Source organism: Castor canadensis, chromosome 4 (genome assembly GCF_047511655.1).
Source record: "Castor canadensis chromosome 4, mCasCan1.hap1v2, whole genome shotgun sequence".
Classification (NCBI taxonomy): Eukaryota; Metazoa; Chordata; class Mammalia; order Rodentia; family Castoridae; genus Castor; species Castor canadensis.
The window spans coordinates 163,479,271-163,498,193 of record NC_133389.1 but is presented as its reverse complement, the minus strand read 5'-3'; the positions used below and the strand labels follow the sequence as shown (position 1 = coordinate 163,498,193).

General features: G+C 34.8%; 1 protein-coding gene across 1 annotated transcript in view; it reads left to right on the top strand.

Annotated features, from left to right (window-relative positions):
- Nucleotides 1-18,923, top strand: part of Abca12 (ATP binding cassette subfamily A member 12) — a 172,886-nt gene that overhangs the window by 53,642 nt on the left and 100,321 nt on the right. Inside the window, exons 4-7 of the mRNA XM_074071660.1 lie at nucleotides 7,430-7,521; nucleotides 9,477-9,574; nucleotides 13,309-13,494; nucleotides 15,060-15,238. Coding sequence (XP_073927761.1) covers nucleotides 7,430-7,521; nucleotides 9,477-9,574; nucleotides 13,309-13,494; nucleotides 15,060-15,238 — 555 coding nt within the window. The remainder of the gene's footprint in view (nucleotides 1-7,429; nucleotides 7,522-9,476; nucleotides 9,575-13,308; nucleotides 13,495-15,059; nucleotides 15,239-18,923) is intronic.

Genomic DNA, 18,923 nt, shown 5'->3' with positions numbered 1-18,923 from the left:
TAGGTGTATACAAGCATTATTTTAATGAGTACTAGTGTATGTTTCTGTAAGAAGATCAAAACCAACCTCTAGAGTCTATACCCACTTGTGAAGACAATGTAAAGGTGACAGGAATAGAAGAATGGCATTCCTTGTTATTTCAGAACTGATGGTCTATATGAGTGATATCTTTGACACAATTTATGCTGATGTTCTAGCAAGAGAAGAAAAATATTAAATCTTTAACAACAATAAGAGATAGTGCAATGAAGACTACCAAAGGATATCTCAGCAACACACTCTCCATACCTAAAGTAGAAAGAGAGCTTTCACCTGTGGCAACAAGGAAGCCCTCATGAAGAGGTTTTCTTGAAATGGATATTGTGTGAACAAACCATTAGAGGATATATATAAATCATTAATTTACATAATTTATAAATCATATTAGCGGCCCACCTGGGGCTTTCTTCTTTATACATTCCCACTACTCCTATGGAAGACATAACTATGAAGGAAATAGTTAACATATCTCCACAATGTAAATATACTTCCTCCAAACGATTATTTGTTTGTGTTATGATATTATAAAGAATAAACATGTGGAGTTAGGTGAGATGACAGCAGGTCTTTTCTGCTTTTCTTAGTTTTATTCTAACCTTCAGGTGTTTGTCTAGCTCAGGTTGTGTATTGTTGCATATTCAGTATTTTTCTGAACTACCAAGTAATTGGAGCTTAATTTAGAAAATTAAGTGCAGTAAAAAGTATTAATGATATTTCTTATCATGATATAAATTTTATGCTTTGTATTTCCATGCAATGAAACTAGCACATGGTTACTGGGTAAGCCATTGCAGTAGATTGCTTCAGTACAACAGTACAGCCTTACTAAGAAACAAAACAGTCTTCCTATTCTGTTCTGTAGGTGTGGAAAGAAATTCCACCTTTGGTCTCATCAAAAGAGCCTACCATGTTTCCTTTAATAGAATGTTCTTCTGGAAGATATGATCACACTGCTGCCACTTCTCTCTGGCCAGTCACCAAGTGTTTTGATGTGATTTTGATTTTGGCCACCACTCTTCTGTTATTAAATTCATACTTCTCTGGGCATTAGCTTCAGGACAAGGAGCTTAAAAACTCCAACAATGAACGCAACATCGACTCTAACTATCTTAAAAAAAAGAAATGATTGCACTTACAGTTTTCTTGCTCTTTTGCACAATGGATGGTCTGACATCACAGATCTTACCCTTGCCCTTCCTCCCTCCATGGCCTCTAAGCATACATCAAACCGTGGGAACCTCTGGCTATGCCATTACTCACACAGTTGGCTAATGGCAGAGATCATCCCCTATTGCTCACAGGGTCATTATCTGGAGAAGTGATTCAGTATTCCTACAGATCCTGGTGGGAAACTGCCTCCCTGGACTTGCTCCCAATTCCTTTTTACACTTATCCATGGACTGTGGTTACTAAATTCGTGTCTCTACTCCTATTGGATGGCTCCTACAGAGTTGAAAAACTAGCTAATCCAATTTGATTCATTGATAATTTGAAGGTGGTAGAAGTGCTTTTATTAATATTCAAAATAAAGATGAGCTTAGGAACTAGCTTATAGATGTTAGAAATATAGGACAACTGGATTTAGAACAGGTGTTTGCCCTCATTTGCCTATAAAAATAAGATAGGTTGTATAGATATCTTACTGTTTTAATTTTAAACCGTAATCATTTAGTAACCATTTTAGCTAGAGTTAGTGTAAAAAGAAAGTTTAAATTTCATTAACAAACTGGAGTTTGTTCTTACATAAGGCCAAATTGTTCACTCATTATCTGAGAACGTATTGAATGTTCACAGTGTGCTGGAGTCTATGCAAGTCATTTTAGATCCAGAAATGATGAGGCACAGTCTTTGCCCTATGAGAATTTACAGCCTAGTGGGAAAGAGAGGCAAGTTACAGTTCAATTACTGCAAAAGGTGGTGAACACGATGAATGTTTGTTTAGTCCTCACTGTACCCAGAATATTAGAAGCAGATGGCGAATAGTTACACTGGTTCCTTAAGACATAATTTGTGCTGGGGAATATAGATCTTGCTGTTGGGTATAACATGGGAGTGGAAGTAGGTTTGGGTGGTGGGGTGTTAGGAGAATTTTCTCAAAAGACTTTAGGAGTCAGGCAAGGGCTGAGTATGTAACTCGGTGTCTGCTGAGGCCCTGGGTTCAATCCAGAGCATCAAATAAATAAATAAATAAATAAAGGTAGAATTGTTAAGAATGGGTAGCTACCAGAATGGGAAAATTGTGCTTGTGGTAAACCATTAAGAAAGAATCCCACAACCTGGTGAAAGAGAAAAATAGATGGAGGCACTTATATAGTAAGCATAGAGAAATAGACAGGTAGTTTTGCCTCTGACTTGTCAGAGAAATTACGAATTTCCTTACCCTGCTGCCAAGTGAATCTGCCTGTTTCGTGGCTGAGTAGAACACAATGTGTACACTGTCATGGGAGAGCCAATCTGATGTTATTTCCTTCTCTCTACCCTACAACATTTCTGCATGTGCCCAATGTGTCTTTCAAATCTTTTAGAAATGAGCTTTTTCAATTACATATTATAACTCCTGCACCCTTCCTAAGAATATAGAAAGTTCTAAGACAGGACATCATATTGAGGCATTTTTAAATGTTGATTATGATTCAGCAAACTAGAAAAGATACAGGTTTTGAATATGGGCAAGCAAAGAGTATGTCTGAAGTGTGAATGACCCTTAAAGAATGAAGGTCAAAATGAAATAGAAAGAAATGATTGAAATAATTAAAAAATTTCTGCAAATCACTTCTGCTTGGTTATAGCCAGGAAGAGAGAATGTATCAAATCCCCAGGGCCTTGATGGCTATTATGGGGTCTTTCATCCCTATTTGTAGTTAAAAGCCAATAATGCATGTCATCTGGAACTGGGATCAGAAGTGGGCTTAGAGTATCTCTCACATCTTTTTTCCAGATGTCACTACATACAATTATAATTCTGAGGAAAAGAGAAAAATACATATAAAAATTGTACTAAACCTTAGAGACAAAAACAAATGTCAGAATTTTCTTTCCAGGATTTGCCATATGTCTCTTTCCTAGTAGAAATTCTTTTTATAGATAGGATTTACCATGGCACACACAGATACCATCTATACAGGTAGTCTTTCCTTCTCACAGGAAATACTGACACCCTGTATAAGAAGTGTATATATTCTACCATTATGATGATATATATATAAATGTGACATTTCCCAAACATAACTGTTGGTAGACATGTCTGAGAAGTCAAATCTATTCTAGGGTTGGTTTTCCTCTGAGCGTAGTAGAATTCTTACAGACAAGATGTTTCCCTTATTGGATTTCATTTCAAGAAGAGCCCCCATAAAGGCCACTGAGGCAGAGTCCATGTATACAACATCATTGAAGAGAGGTCCTTATCCATGGGACTCTACATTCAGCCCAGTCCAACAAAAACTGATTACATGATTCCACATCCACTTGGTGATTTGAGTCAGGCTTTCTTGGCTCACGTCCTGGGTTGAATTTTCTAGAATCACATGGGTCTATGTGTCAAATTAATATGGTTTCTGAGTTTTGCATAATTATTTAATATACTTCCCAGAGACATCCAGTTTGACATAGATTCTATGTGATCTCTTCAAAGCTATTCAGAACTCCTGAATAAGATTTTTTTGTCTCCTGAATTGGTGCTGGGGAGTGTGAATGGGGGTGAGTTATCATTGAATAATTCTTCTTACATGTCATAGTCTTGTGCAGGGGCTCTCAGTCTTCACATTGTTGAAATTCAAGACAGATAATTCTTTGTTATGCTGTGTGTTATAGGGTGTTTAGCAGCATTCCTAGCTTTTCTCTACTAGGTGCCAGGAACACCTGCCTGCAATTGTGACAACCAAATATGTCTGTAGACATTGTCAAATATCTGTCCCCTGAGGGAGGCAAGAAAAATTGTCCCTAGATGAGAACCACTGGTCTAATGAAAGGCTAAAGGAAAAAATGTTATGGTAGGAAGAGGCTTGAGTTAAGATTGTGATTCTAAAGATCTTGCTCTACAAAAAAAATACCAGTGATAACTCGGATTTGGGGACCATCGTCATGTGTTCCAATTGTCCCTTCTGCATGTTCTTACTTAGCTATTACACTAATGTTTTGAACTCCCTAGGTTACTTACTTGATTTGCTCATTATAATACATATTGTACAAATGTAATAAATTTTGGTGAGTTAATAAGTGGATACTGTGGGGACAAGTGTAAGATTCCATGTCTGTCTGTGGTGCCATCCCTAGGTGTTTTCTTTTCCAAGAATGCCTGCAGAGTCACGTATACAACCATGGAGAGCAGGCCACTGTTATTTTAAAAGTTGCTTCATCACCTATAAGTTGTTCCAAGTGACATTCCTTATCATCATGCACTCAATGCTTGTCATATGCCAACCCTTCTACCATCTGCCAATGCAGTACACTGTGGACTATTGTCAAAAAATTTTCAGTCTAAAAAGGGGAAGATTAATTATTACTACAAATGGAAAATTGCTTTCATAAATGCATAATGAAATGAAGTAACCCCATAAAATGAAAAAAGGGGTCACAAAACTGTGGGTGAGGTCCTAAGCCTCATCCCACTGTACTAGCCAATGTTTGCAGGTTCCCAGTTTACAAAATAATAGAATATATCACTTGATGTCCTACATTCTTGAAGGTTCTAGGATTCTAAAGGAATTATGTTTGGAGCATATATGCATAAAGGGTATGTCTTTGTACCACCTTCTTTTGTGAGTTCTCTGACAAATAGCTAATGTTGATGAGTGTCTCTGATGTCAAGTCATACAGATACTTGGTTCAAACATCTCATGTTAAATTCACATCCACCTTGCAATGTGCAGATGAGAGACAGAATGGCTAACATCTTTTAGGAGGATACAGAGCTGAAATTACAGTTCTGACTCCAGAGTTCCTTTGGACACATCTCAGCAATGCTGGTTGTTCCTTTTTGTTCAATCTACCATCAGATCTTATAATTGACCACTGTGCTAACTGTTGGGAATTTAAAGATGAATGAAACATAGTATATGCTCCCAAAGATGTCATAGCCTAGAATGGAGATGCTATGAAAATAGTTGTGTATACATATAAATAAGTATGTACAAAATGACTGTGTGAAATAAGAGAAAGGGTTCTGTACTTATCATATACAGTGCTTTGTCTATAAGCATGGTTGTGCTCATTAGGGAGATGATAGAATGTCATTAACTCAATAAGACTGGCTCCCTTCTTGTCCTCCTTTAGTAATTTAGTCAAAAGACAATAGAATTAGTTACCATCATTTGAGGGACGTAAGTTGTATATCCAACTTACAGTCTCAATTTGCCCTTTTTTCACACATTCTCTTTGTGGTCCACTTATATTGTAATCTCCATTTTATTTAAAGAAAAAGTTTTAATGTTCAATGAGAGTGGACACATGCCATTACACCACACCTTGTAAATGCAGAATAAAATTAGGAACACTTTTCAGGAAAAGGAATAGCAAAGCACACTTGATATTCCTAGACCCTCATTTCCACAAAAAAGCCACACAAAAGGATGAGGGCAACTATGTTACCATGGGCACTTCCTGTCCAGGATAGGTCTCCCTAGAAAGGTAGTCTCCAGGGTTCCTTGTCTGGAACAGTCACTTTACTGCTGAGCCAGGTGCTTGCTGGGAAGGGAAGAAGATTTTCATTCTTTTTGGTGTTTGAAGAATATTGGTAGGAGTAGTGTCAATGCTCTTATTGGAGCATGAGAGATGGGTAGTTTGTCCTTTGTGGGACAAACGCAGCTTTTGCCTCTCCAAAAGCACACTTTCTGAGTTTCCAATTGCCTCATCTTCCTTTTTTTGTTCTTCTTTTCTATACCCATTTATTATTCAGTCTATTTTCTGATGCTCCTTCATTGCTATTTTGATTTTTGTCATTCTCCCTTTGGTTTTTGTTGCTGTCCATGAAACTTGAAATTTTTATGAAGGCAGTTTTTCCCCTTTATTTTCAAAATGTGTTGATATTCAGTAGTTTTCCTTGTAGTATTATAAGCTGAGTTGAAAAAAAAATGTCAAGGAAAAGAAAAGTAAACCCAACTTTCTCAAACTTTCTCAAACTTCCTTTTGAGAGAAGGGAAAAGGTTCAGGTCAGTTCTTATTTTTATTTGAATGGCTTTCCCATCCAAATAGTCAGCAAAAGGAATGTAAAAAGATTTAGGGGAATACAGTCATGGTCATGAATAATTCAAATATACATTAAGAATGCAGAACTTTTGGAGCAACCAGTACATTTTAAGGAGAATATTGGAAAAACACTGGGGAATGGAAACAAATATTACCTCTTCGAATCATTTTTATAAAAAGAACACACCAAGAGGAAAAACCCCACCAAACCTATTTTTCAAATTATAAATAACAAAGATCTCATTTCTAAAGCAGAAGCCAAATTGAGCAACAGTAATAAACAGAACTTCTCTCCATCATTCTGTATCTTTATTATGCTTTTTTTTTTTTTGCAAATAGCTGAATCAACTTTTCAGAAAATCATTCAAATCCAGATATTTGTACTGACTTAATTTGTGAAGTTATACATTTATTTTATGCACTTGCTTTTAGGTACATCCAGTATTGAAGAAAATATAATTATCTCTATTTTAATAATAATTAACTAAATGGGAAATTAATTTTTAAAGATAGTTACTAAATTGTGGGAGGATCCAATAATATATTCTTCCACAGTCTAGTGTGATTGCATTATGTAGGGATTCTCGGCACCATGATTCTCTTACCGTTGAATTGACACATCTGTATAGGTAAAATTTGTTTTAATGTTATTGCCTTTACACCTGGTTCCACCTATGATGTCACCTCACCAGTCACAATTCTGGCACTTAGTAGACAGCAAATTATAATTTTTTTTCTTCTTAAATCCATGTCATAACTACTATTCAACTGTTAAAATCTTCTAAATCCCATGTATAATTTAATATAGGAAACTTGTTTTACTTTCATTGTTGACAAGCTTCAGTCTCCAAAATTCTCTTGGACTCTCATCTATTTAGAATCCATCAAGTTTTGAAAAGGAAAAAATAAATAATAAATACTTTGAATTTTAGCTCTAGTTTTTTTCAAGTAGTTTCCTTTCTATAAGATTAGAATAAAATAACTATTTAAAAACCTCATCTAGGTCATTATCTGAACAAAAGTTTAGCAGGCAGAAGACCTTACATATTCACTGGTGTATTGCTTAGCTGAGTATTTCCTCAGTATCCTAGTAGATGAAAAATTTGCAAGTCCTCAGAGAGCTCTGGAATCTGACACATAATACATTGCTTTAACTAACTGAAATTAATGTGGGTGAAGTTATAGAGTTCTTACTTTTGTTCCCCAGTGAAATTCTGAAAAAGTCATCTGATGTGGAGAAGGACAGCAATTTATCACCCCAGAGCACCCAAGTTCCAGAAGAAAGGCACACATCACTGGGTAAGCTAACTCACTTCTGTATAGTATAGAATAGGCCATTTAGAACAGCCAATAAAGGTCTCATCTTTAAAAAGTTTGTACCTTGGACTTTTCAAATAAAGATGGAATGCTTAGAATGTTCCTAAGAGATCCAGATATCCCTCATAGTTGCCTGAATGTGGCAGTATAATTATGCAAACGTCTTCAGAATAATTGGCAATTAAGTTCCTACTGAAATACTCTGTAGGAGCAAAAACCTAGATGTTGAGAATTTCAGTGTGTCCCAAAATTGACTGAACTTCTACATTGTCTTCAACTAGATGATGCTGGATAGCCAGAAAGTCCAGCAATAAATATTATTGAAAACTATATCAGAGAGTGGTCCATATTTTCCCTTTTACAGGTGAAGAACATGAGGAACAACAAGGTTAAGTGCTGCATCTGTAGATATATAGAGGAATAATATTAGATTGACTTCCCAGTACTCTTTGAATTATATGCTTCTTCCTCCCACTTACTCCTCAGTTTCAACCTTCAATGTGATTCTGTATTTAAGTCACACTCAGGCTAGCAGCTCTCAAACTTTTGTGTGCAAAAAACTTCTTGAATTGCTTCCTAAAAGCACAAGTTTCCAAGCCTTATATCCATGTGGTTTTGATTTAGGTGGTCTTAAAAAACACTGATTAGAACCCCAAACTCTCAAATCAGATGACTTGTTTTACCTTCATGGGACAAATATTTATTAGGTACCTGCAAATACATGTGCACTACAGTATCCTAGTGATGGGGGCTATATCCATGAATGAAACAAAGATTCTTGTAGGTTGAAATATGGTTGGTACTCTGGGAGAAAAAGGAACATCTTTTAAAAAATTCCACTGAGGACTCTAAGACATTAAGTATTCCAATATAAATTGATAAACCAAATGAGAAAAGTCCTGGATTAATGTAGTAGGAACATAGTAGTGAATGGTTTTAAGGAGTTAATGTTCTATCATGAATGATTTGTGGAAGTGTAGCTGAGTAGGTTAAAGCACAGTAGAAATAAGATCATGGCTTATGGTTCAGTAAGCATTGCTTTCTCAGTCATCACAGATTATGTTTCTCTCCCTGGTCAATCGAATCATAAATATATAGCCTTAGTTGAGAGGAATTGGAGGATAAATTCTTTAGTCCCATGGACACTAAAGTAAAGCCGAAGCCCCACTGATGATGGGGACTTGTAGCTTTGTATTCTGAGATTCTTTCTTGTGAGAATAACAGATATTGGTGCCAAAATAAATAAAAATCTGAACACCTACTGCTTTTCTGGACAGTCATGGTATGGATATAAATGTATACTTCTAGCTAATACTCTAAGCCCAGAAAACTCTATCACATTATAAATTGTACAAGATGAGGCCACTTTGGGAATTACTTGATTAGAATATACTGTAGTATGAACTAATCGCTTCATTCCATTTATTTGAGCTGAAATATCATTCAGAAACCACTTTGGGAAGGAGAAAATTTATGATCCTAACCAGATTTTAGCATCCCAATAGGATAATTAAAAAAGAAGACCATTATCACCAGATGTGCATTGGCAGATCCTTTGAACAGATGTTGAATATGATGGATCTATGGAGCTGGTGGGGGCACCTCAAATCCTCTAGGCCTGCTCAGAAATTATTCATTTTATTGGGCAGTGATGTTGGTGATGAAGTTTAATGACACAAACTGGAGTGAAAGCAAATGACATCAAAATGATTGGGGAAAAAAACAGGAGCAAACCAAAACCAACACAATTTTATATTGAAAGAAAAACCTATGCATTTTTCCAGCATAAAAATTTCATGGAAGAAGCATATTTGAGCACATTCTTGCTGTGGGATATATGAGGTTACAAAGGGTTACAAAGAGCTCCAGGTTCTTTTGTGATCATGACCATTTTTGCATATGTGTTTAGAAATAATACATTCTTTCTTCTACTGCAGCCACTGTATTTCTCAGTTCAAGTTCTGATTTGGGAAATACTGGAACAGAAACTTTTAATGGCAGTAAAGTACTTGCACGGATCCTTGTTTTGGAAAAGGTAACTTCATTTAGTTTTATAACGGAAAGATAATGAAGAGGTTGAACAAATGCACTTTGGGTTAATAAAAGGGATCGCCCAAACAGAAGGAGGCTGGAAGCAACTATCCTATTTAAAAACTATCTCAGGAAGATTCTTTCTTAGGCACTGTTCAATCAGAGCTTAATTTTTAAGACATTGTGAATTCTTTATGTGCTTGGGCATTTATTTATTGCCCTGGGAAGTCCTTTAATTGAACTTAACGTTTTTGTTTAGTAAGAAATAAGGTGGCATTATATGGGATCTTTCAATTTTCTGAAGCAGAAAGAAAAAAAAATGAAGCTATACCACTCTTTCAATTTGCTGCCTCATCCATACTAAGAATGTCTTTGGACAAATTAGGGCTATGAACAATCTCTTCCCCAAGAAGGAAAATCCTTAGCATATTTTAGAGAGTTTGTCCATGGATTTCTCTGTTCCTAGTCATCATCTACTTTGTGGTTTTGCAGATTGCAAGATATTAAACATAATTTTACAGGAGGTGTGAACTGGCTGCCTGTGAGCCAAGTGTGTGTGTGGGGGGGGGTGGGTTTAGGAAATTAAATTTGACTTTTAGCCTGCCACACAGGCTCTCTAGAGAAAAGATTCAGATGGGATCTGATCACTATTCCAAGGAAAAAGTGAGTTAGTTTGATGCTTTCATGCTTTTGTTCCACTGACTTTAAATTATGGATATGTGATGTCCTCCCCTATTTATCTATACCTCAAAAAATTTCTTCCTATCCTTTATGCACAGACTGTACTTCAGATTCTCCATTAAACCTTTCCCAATAACCACTTCCTTTAAACCACCCATCTTTGCTTGACAAAGTACTGCTTAAGTTTTAGATCCTTCAACAAACATTCTTTAAGTATTTTTTATGTATTTTTTTAACTCAGGGCTTTGAACTTGCTAGGCAGGTGCTATTCTACTGCAGCTACTCTGCCAGCCTTTTGTTTAGGTATTTTTAATTTTACAACAAATACATAGTCACTAGGTTCTCATTTAATTGATCCTTATATACAGTGATTTTTGTGTACTGAATCCCCATGTAGCATAACATGAATTTATTTCTTTTTCTCTTCCTTCTCCTCCCTTTCTCCTGACTCTTTTCCTCTCTTCCTTCTTTTTTTACTCTCATAAACACAGCAACACACTGTGAGATAAACAGTACTTGTACTTAATAAATATCCATTGAGGAAGAAAAAAAAAGAAATTAAATTTGAATGCCTGTAAGCAGGACAGGTACTCCTCTGTTAACTATAATCCCCTTTTCTCTTTGTTGTCTCTCAACCAGTCTGATTCATATATTTAAGCTATTTGGCCTCTATTGTGGACATGTGAGTCCTGATTTGCAAGCTCTTCAGAAATGAAGAGAACATTTTCAGTATTTTTCATTAGAAATGCTATTCTCTCTCTCCCTCTCCCTCTTTCTCTCTCTGTCTCTCTCTTTCCCCTGTCCATCACTCCTTCTCTTGTATCACACACACAAACACACACAAGCATTTTTAAAAATTTATTCATTTTGTACTCACTTTTTTCATCTGAATCATGAGACATGTCTATGACCTTTATTCACATTGTATCAACCATAGCCACTACTGCTAAATATGCTTAATGTCTTTATTAGTGACCTTGTAATTAATATTGTGAACAACTGACACATCTCAATAAACTGTGTCATGTGTGTAAACAAATGGATGTCACAGAAGTGGATGCCAGGAAAAGACACCATGGTCATCAATGCAACTCTTACTGGCTCTGGCCACATGAGACTTATCCATTCTGTACAGTATAGACATTGAAAGTTTAGATTATTTAATATTTGAGGTCTCTAAGGGTCCCTGGCTGGCCTAAGAAACTCCCCAATATGCTCAGTTAATTCTAGTCTAAAGCCTCCCCCAATAAGGCCAGAGTATAAACAAAGGGAAGATATTTTTGAAAACGTTGTAATTAGCATATATTAGTTGTACAAGGAGGTTCCTTTGTGACATTACCGAATTTGCTTAAAATGTGTCTTGGTTAGATTCACCCTGACCATAATTGGCCCTCATTATCCTCCCATCTTCTTAAAACAATTTCAGCAAGTCTCATTATTCTATTTTCATACAAGTATATAAAGTATATCAATCATATTCACCTTCCTTGGCTTTCTGTGTTCGCCAACCAACTCCCACTAGTACCTACCCTTGAAAAAGGCTTTTTTTTTTACATTCCTGATCTTTATTTTTTAAGAGTACATTCATTGTTCAAAGGGGTTTCACCATGACATTTTATACCTGAATATATTGTACATTAATCAGATTAACCCCTTTTCTCTCTTTCCTCTTTTCCCATCCCCTATTACTCAACAGCTTTTAGTGCATTTGAAAGTTATTCTATTCCATTCTGTTTCCACCATATTGGCTCCCAGAAAACAGTCATGCATTAGATCAGATAAATTCCTTAATATGTAGAATAGAAATGCTATTCTCAAAAACACCACTTTATGCTACTGAAACTCCCAAGTGCTCTTTTTCATATGGAATGAAATTTTAGAAGTTTGTGAGACAGCACAGAGCCATATATCCAGGGAAGATAAGTCCCAAATGAACTTTATATGTATAGATACATATTTTTATAGAACTTGGAGCAGGGAAAGGATATAAAAATTAGGATGACATATTGATGCCTATGTCAGCAGTCTTCCTGATTCCTTTCTTTCTCTTTACTACTTTCTGCAACCCTTGCAAAAATGAGTAGAGGAATCACTTTGGGAAGAGTTTATGTGTAATGTTAAAAAGTGATATGGATAAATGACTAAAAGACCTAGCACGTATAGTACATCTAGATAAGTGGATCCTGCCTTATTCCATTAAATTTAGAAGTTGAGTTGCTGAAAAGCAGACTGTGTAGATTTTGTGATAGAAAGTTAAAGGAAGGATAGCATTGGCCCTCACTTCATAGGGTTACAAGAATTTGCTATTAGAAGGAACCCCTTACTTGTTACAATGAAATAGTCAACTCTGTAAAAGCCTAAATAAATTAATAATGCTGAATCTATTAATATTATGCTGATAATAGTGCTGTATCTGTGACTGAACTGCACTGTGGAATATATAAGGGGATTATAATGATTCACTTGTGAAAATGATTTCCAACTACTGCTTTTTATAATTCTATTGAATTTTATATATTTTTCTATGTATCTTTTCCTTTTTTCTTTTTATGCATGAGACTGAAGTGCAACAATCCGTCTTTCCATTTGTATAAATAAATGCAGATGTTCTTGACAATAAACCTTGAAGCTCCATCTTCTCAAAGTTTTCCAAAGTGCATGACCAGTTTTAAGGAAACATCACAAAGAGTGAGGACATGGAAGTTTCTGCTGTCCAATACCCAGGGGAAATGAATAAGATTTTTTTTTTATGCGTGGGATGTTTGTCAGAAAACATTTAATGACTTTAGGTTTTCTAGTCAGAGATGAGAAATGAGTTCAGGTATACAAATCAAATGTAAATCATAACAATGGTAAGAATTTGTCACATGCAGACATAGCCTCCCGTCAGAACTTCCCACTTGTAATCTCACTGTATTTCATCATTATTTTAATCGTTGCAATAATAATGCAGGACTTTAAAATGACCATTGTGAAGACAGATCAGCTGCCTTGAACACTAGACTATTTTAACATCTGTGTTTACTAACATTATCCCTCTCTTCTTACACATTTTAGCTTTTGAAGCAAAATTCAACTTCAGAAGACATACGACAAGAACTATGTGAGACTTATCCAGGATATACCACAGATTATGCCTTCTCTTGGATCACTCTAGGAAAAAATGTTTTTAACAAATTTTGCCTTTCCAACATGACTCTTTTAGAGACTTCTCTTCAGGAACTACAAGCACAGTTCTCTCAGGTGAGTGTAGAACTTTTAACATGACCGAGATCTCACAAGCAATTAGAGGAGGTGTACTGTTTTCATTCTTGGAGTCACAAAGTGAAACAGCAGGAATCAAAGGGCAAGTCTAAAGTCCTCATGGACTGGGTAACACAGACTGGAATATTTTTGGAATTTTACCATATTTTTCTCACATGGATGTTTGCACAAAATCTTTGCTGCTCAGTAATGTTCATGTATCATTTAAATGTGCAAGATTGAAATGATTTGATGTTGAATTAGAAATATTGCATTACAGTTAATATAGACACACCTTCATGGATGAAATATGGCTTGGCTCTATAAGGTATAAAGATTGACTGTCTTCCCTAAGGTCTGTAAATGAGATTATTCAAGATAGAATGCAAGCTTAATAATTAAACTATTAGAGCCATGCAACTGTCAGAAGTTAGAATAATGTGTAATGTCTTTTTATTTTTCTCACTGACCTCAAATGTTGCAAACAGACAGCAATAATCTACATTTAATGAAGCCCATGTATAATAAAAGATAAAAAAAGTCAGAATTATTTTGAAAATTTACAAATAGGAATAAATGTCACACACCTATTTCTAATATTTCCCCTTGCTTCTTTGAACTTTATTGTAAGTAATTCTTTAAATTTTTAAAAATTGCCCATTAGTAATCTGCTTTCTGAATGAACCAGGTTGGAGACACTTGTGTAATAACCCCAATCCAATACAAAGCACTTTCAATCCTTTCTTAAATTTGGCAGCCTTGTAGAGTAGAATGTGTGGTTCAAAAACAGGTTGTTCAAAATCCCTCTCAGCATGAAAGACCTTGAATTAAGACAGACTGAAATCTCAACTTGACTAGCATGAATGCGTTTACTAAGAGAATTGCTTTGAGTAGTAATAAAGGAAATGCTTTAGCTCTGAAAGTACCAGCTGCATCCTACAATCCCAAAGTCATGGTTTTCATTTATTGTAATTATTAACATAGGTTCACTCACTATCATTCCTTATAACTAACATTCCTAGAATTGCAACAGAGCTTTAAAAATATTTTATTACATGAATTGTGTATAATTCTAATAGTAAATGATAAGCATTTTCATGGAAATATATTTCTAAATGTGATGCATGTTATATATACATGATATTATATATATGTGTGTGTGTGTGTATATATAAATATATATATAAAATAGTTTTAAGGTATCTCCACCTGAAACTAAGAGGTCTATTAAAGATATAGACTTTATAGTCTGCAACTCCTATATCAAGTCCTAAGGAAAATAAAAAACAATACTCAGAAATTAATTATCAAATATATGATTCCAAATATTTTCTATAAATACAGCTTTGTTAGCCAACCTTTAAATATGCTAATTTCAGGAGCTATATGGAAAAATCCAATGATGTTTATGAATATTAGAATTTTTCCCTAGTAAAAGGTGACTTCAAACTGAGCAAATATCTGTGAGAACTACTGATGTGAGAACCAAGATTTTTGATGTTTTCAAAGACAACATCATGTGAATTACAAATCTTAAACTCTTTTTTCGGTTTTGTTTTTTTAAGATTTCAAGTGATCCCAATAATCAGAAGATAGTGTTTCAAGAACTGGTCAAGGTTCTGTCATTCTTCTCACAAGTGCAAGAGCAGAGAGCCGTGTGGCAGCTTCTCTCTAGTTTTCCAAATGTGTTTCAGAATGACACATCATTAAGCAATATATTTGATGTTCTTCGAAAGGCAAACAGGTAAGAAAATGCAATACTAAATGGAATATTATTGCTTACAAAGATGTCTTTAAAAATATTTCCTCTGAGGATTACTGTCAGGTAGGTAATTTAAACACAGAACAAGTAACCTTTCAACATCTTACTGCAGATTTTAGCAAGGAAGGCGCATGTATTAAGTGAAACAGAAACATATGCCATGGTCATCACGATCATCAGGTGTCCATGAGGAAATAGGGAGGAACATTCACTTAATAACTGTATTGTTACTTATTATCTCAGAGCTTCTGAGAATGAGGTATTGTAACAGGACCAACTATGAGCTGGGCCAGTTACACAGGCTCATTCAGGGACAACCTGAGCTATGTGCCACTACAATTAAACTACTCAATAATAAAATTATCTCAATGGGGATTGTTTGGTACCATCCAATTAAAAATGACCCTATTGGTTAGAGTTTTGCTTCAAGTCACCTCAAGGGTGTTGATCTCCCTCATGTGTATCTGATTTATAAATCATCTTCTAAGCCTGCATATTGAGCTGGCTGGCTTTGGAATATGTCACAAAGACTTAAACATTCTTGTGAAAGAATCCCTTTAAAGGCTGATTTTCACCTAAAATTGATGTAGGCATGACTAATATTTAGAGTTTAATGGATAGTACTTAGGTTTTGGCTTTCCTATCTAACTCACAAATGTGCATTAAAAGTAATTAACTATCACATCAACAAGGATCAATTATTAAGTGCTTGTCACATGTCAGACAATATACTGGGCCATTTATACATATATTATGACATTCACTCTCATTTATTTATTTATAAATGAGTTAACAGAGGGTCATAAAAATCAGTCACATATCTGCTGATCATACAGCTAGCAGGATTTAAAGCTGGGTTTCCTGACTCCAAAACCCAGTCCACCTCTTTAAAATGTCATAAGAGGCATGTACTCTATTTGAAATGTCTAAAGTATCAGGAGACTGCTCTCTCCTTTGGAATGCTTCCAAGAGCTTATATCGCTTCAAAGACTTTATAATAAGCCCTCTGTTTGATTCTTACAACAGTGTTTTCAAATTGACAGAGCCCCATTTTAAAGAGGATAAAAACCCTCATGGAGGTAAAATAACCTTCCAAAGTTTGACAAGTGGTACATAATAGCTAGGACCTCATCTTGAGGAATCCAAATCCAAATCCTATGTTCTTTCTACAAGAGCACACCATAACTGATATACGGAAGGAGCATGATATTAGGATGCTATATTGGTCCTCATTTTAACTCTTGAGGTTTTCACTCACTCAGAATTTTGACACTTGATCCACTTCTTCCTATTTATGTTCTGTTTTAAAAAACAAAAAGCTGTATTAAGAAAAGAGAATGGAATTATTTGAATTTTATAATGCAGGAATGAAAATGGTAAAAAAATTCAAATCATGAATAAGATATGACTATACAATCACTAAAATGGGTAAAAATTTAAAAGATGGATAATACCAAGTGTGGATGAGAATGTAGAAAAACTGAATTTCTCATATATTGCAAGTTAGAATGGAAAACAACACAACTTTTTGGAAAACATTAACATTAACATTAACATTTCTGTTCTAAGTACAACAGAAAGTCCCTATGATGTGGGGAATCCCTGTGAAGTGCAATGGTGGTATGTTCTACTCTTAGGCTTTTACCCAAGAAAATGAAACATGTTCACATGAAGCCTTATATCTCAACATTTATTCATAATTGTTAAAAGTTGACGGGGAGACCAATATCTATAAAAATGGATAAAAATTTTAGTTTATTCCTACTTTTGCATTCTACTAAACAATAAAATATGTGGATTATTGAACACAAAATATGGATAAATATAATTAATATTATGCTAACAAGGGAATCTACACAAAAGGATATACACTATATGTGCAGATTTTGTATTGTTCCATTTATAGGAAATTCTATAATTTAATTGATAAAATTAATCTATAGTGTTACAAGTCAGATGAGTGGATGATGGTGTAACCATTGAGAGTATGAGGACAGTTCTGGGGTGCTCAAAATGTTTTGCATCGTAACTGTATGGAGGTTACTTGTAAAACTCATTGAAAGGAACACCCAAAATAAATGCAACTTATTGTATGTGAATTATATCTCAAGCAAAAAAATAATGAAAAAGAAAGAAAATTCCACAAAAGAATATTCAATAAAAGATGGAAGATCTAAAATATACTTTAGACATTATTTTGGTAGACAATATACATAAAGGCAATGCACTATGACTATCTTAATTCTGTAAAGATTTCATTTTCTTTTTTTGGCAGTACTTAGATTTGAACTCAGGGCCTCACGCTTGGTAGGAAGGCACTCTAACATTGAGCCACTATCATAGCCCTAATTCTCTAGGATTTAAAAAAAGTTATTTCATTCTTTGGCAATGCAGTAGAGTATGTTGTCTAGTAATGATTACAAATGAAAATAGTCTATATAGTAATGAAAACACCTATGGCTTCAAATTACTATAAAGTAAATGGCATTTGGCTTTTTAGTATTTTTTATTGTATTGTCATAAGAACAATTAACATGAGATCTACTCTATTCACAATTTTAAGTGTGCAATTCATTATTGTTAACTATAGGTACAATATTGTACAACAGATACCTACAGCTTACTCATCTTGCTTAACAGACACTTTAGGCCCATTGGCTGGTAACTCCCCATTTCTCACCTCCCCAACACCTGGAAAACACCATTCCACTCTTTGATTCTATTAATTTGATGATTTTTTACACCCCCCTACCCATTACCTCAGTGCCCAGGTCAGAATTTGACTATTTAAGATACTCCAAATAAGTGAAATCATACAGAATTTGTCCTCTGTGGCTAGTTTATTTCGCTTAGCATAACATTTTTAAGGTTCAGCCATGTTATTGCATATTGCAGAATTTCCTTTAAAAAGAAAATGCTAAATAGTATTCAGCTGTTTTACATATTACATTCTTTATCCATTTGTCAATGAACATGTACTTATGTTGGCTGCTTTCCTTCTTAGCTGTTATAAATAGTGCTGTAGTGAGCACAGGAGTATATACATTTCTTTGAAATACTGATTTCAGTTTTTTTGGATAAGTACCCAGAAGAAGGACTGGTGGATCATACTTCAGTTCTATTTCTAAGTTTTTGAAGAATATCCATATTGTTTTCCATAAAGATTGCACCATTTTGTACTCCTTCCAACACTGTGCAGTGGCTGTGATTTCGTCACATCCTTGCCAATATTTGCTGCCTTTAAAAAAAAACCATTAAATAATATCCATCCTGATAAAGAGAATTTTTATCTCTTTGTGGTTTGATTTACATTTTCCTGATGATTAGTGGCAGTAAACATTTTTTCATAGGCCTCTTGGTCAATTTTTTGTCTTTGTTGGAGAAATGTCTATTCAAATCCTTAGCTATTTTTAAGTTAGGCTATTAAGCTTTTTAACATTGAGTAGTAGGACTTATTTACCTATTTTGGAGATTAATTCCTAATCATATATATGGTCTGTAAGCCTTTCTCCCATCCTGTGGGTTACCTTTTTAAAGGAGCACCTTTTGACTTTTATCTACTCAAACAACTTGTTTTTCTTCCTTTCAGTGGTCTAGCAAACTATATCAACTTATTCACTTGCTGTTTCTAATATGATAGCAAGTGATCAAAGCGGGTTTTTAGCAC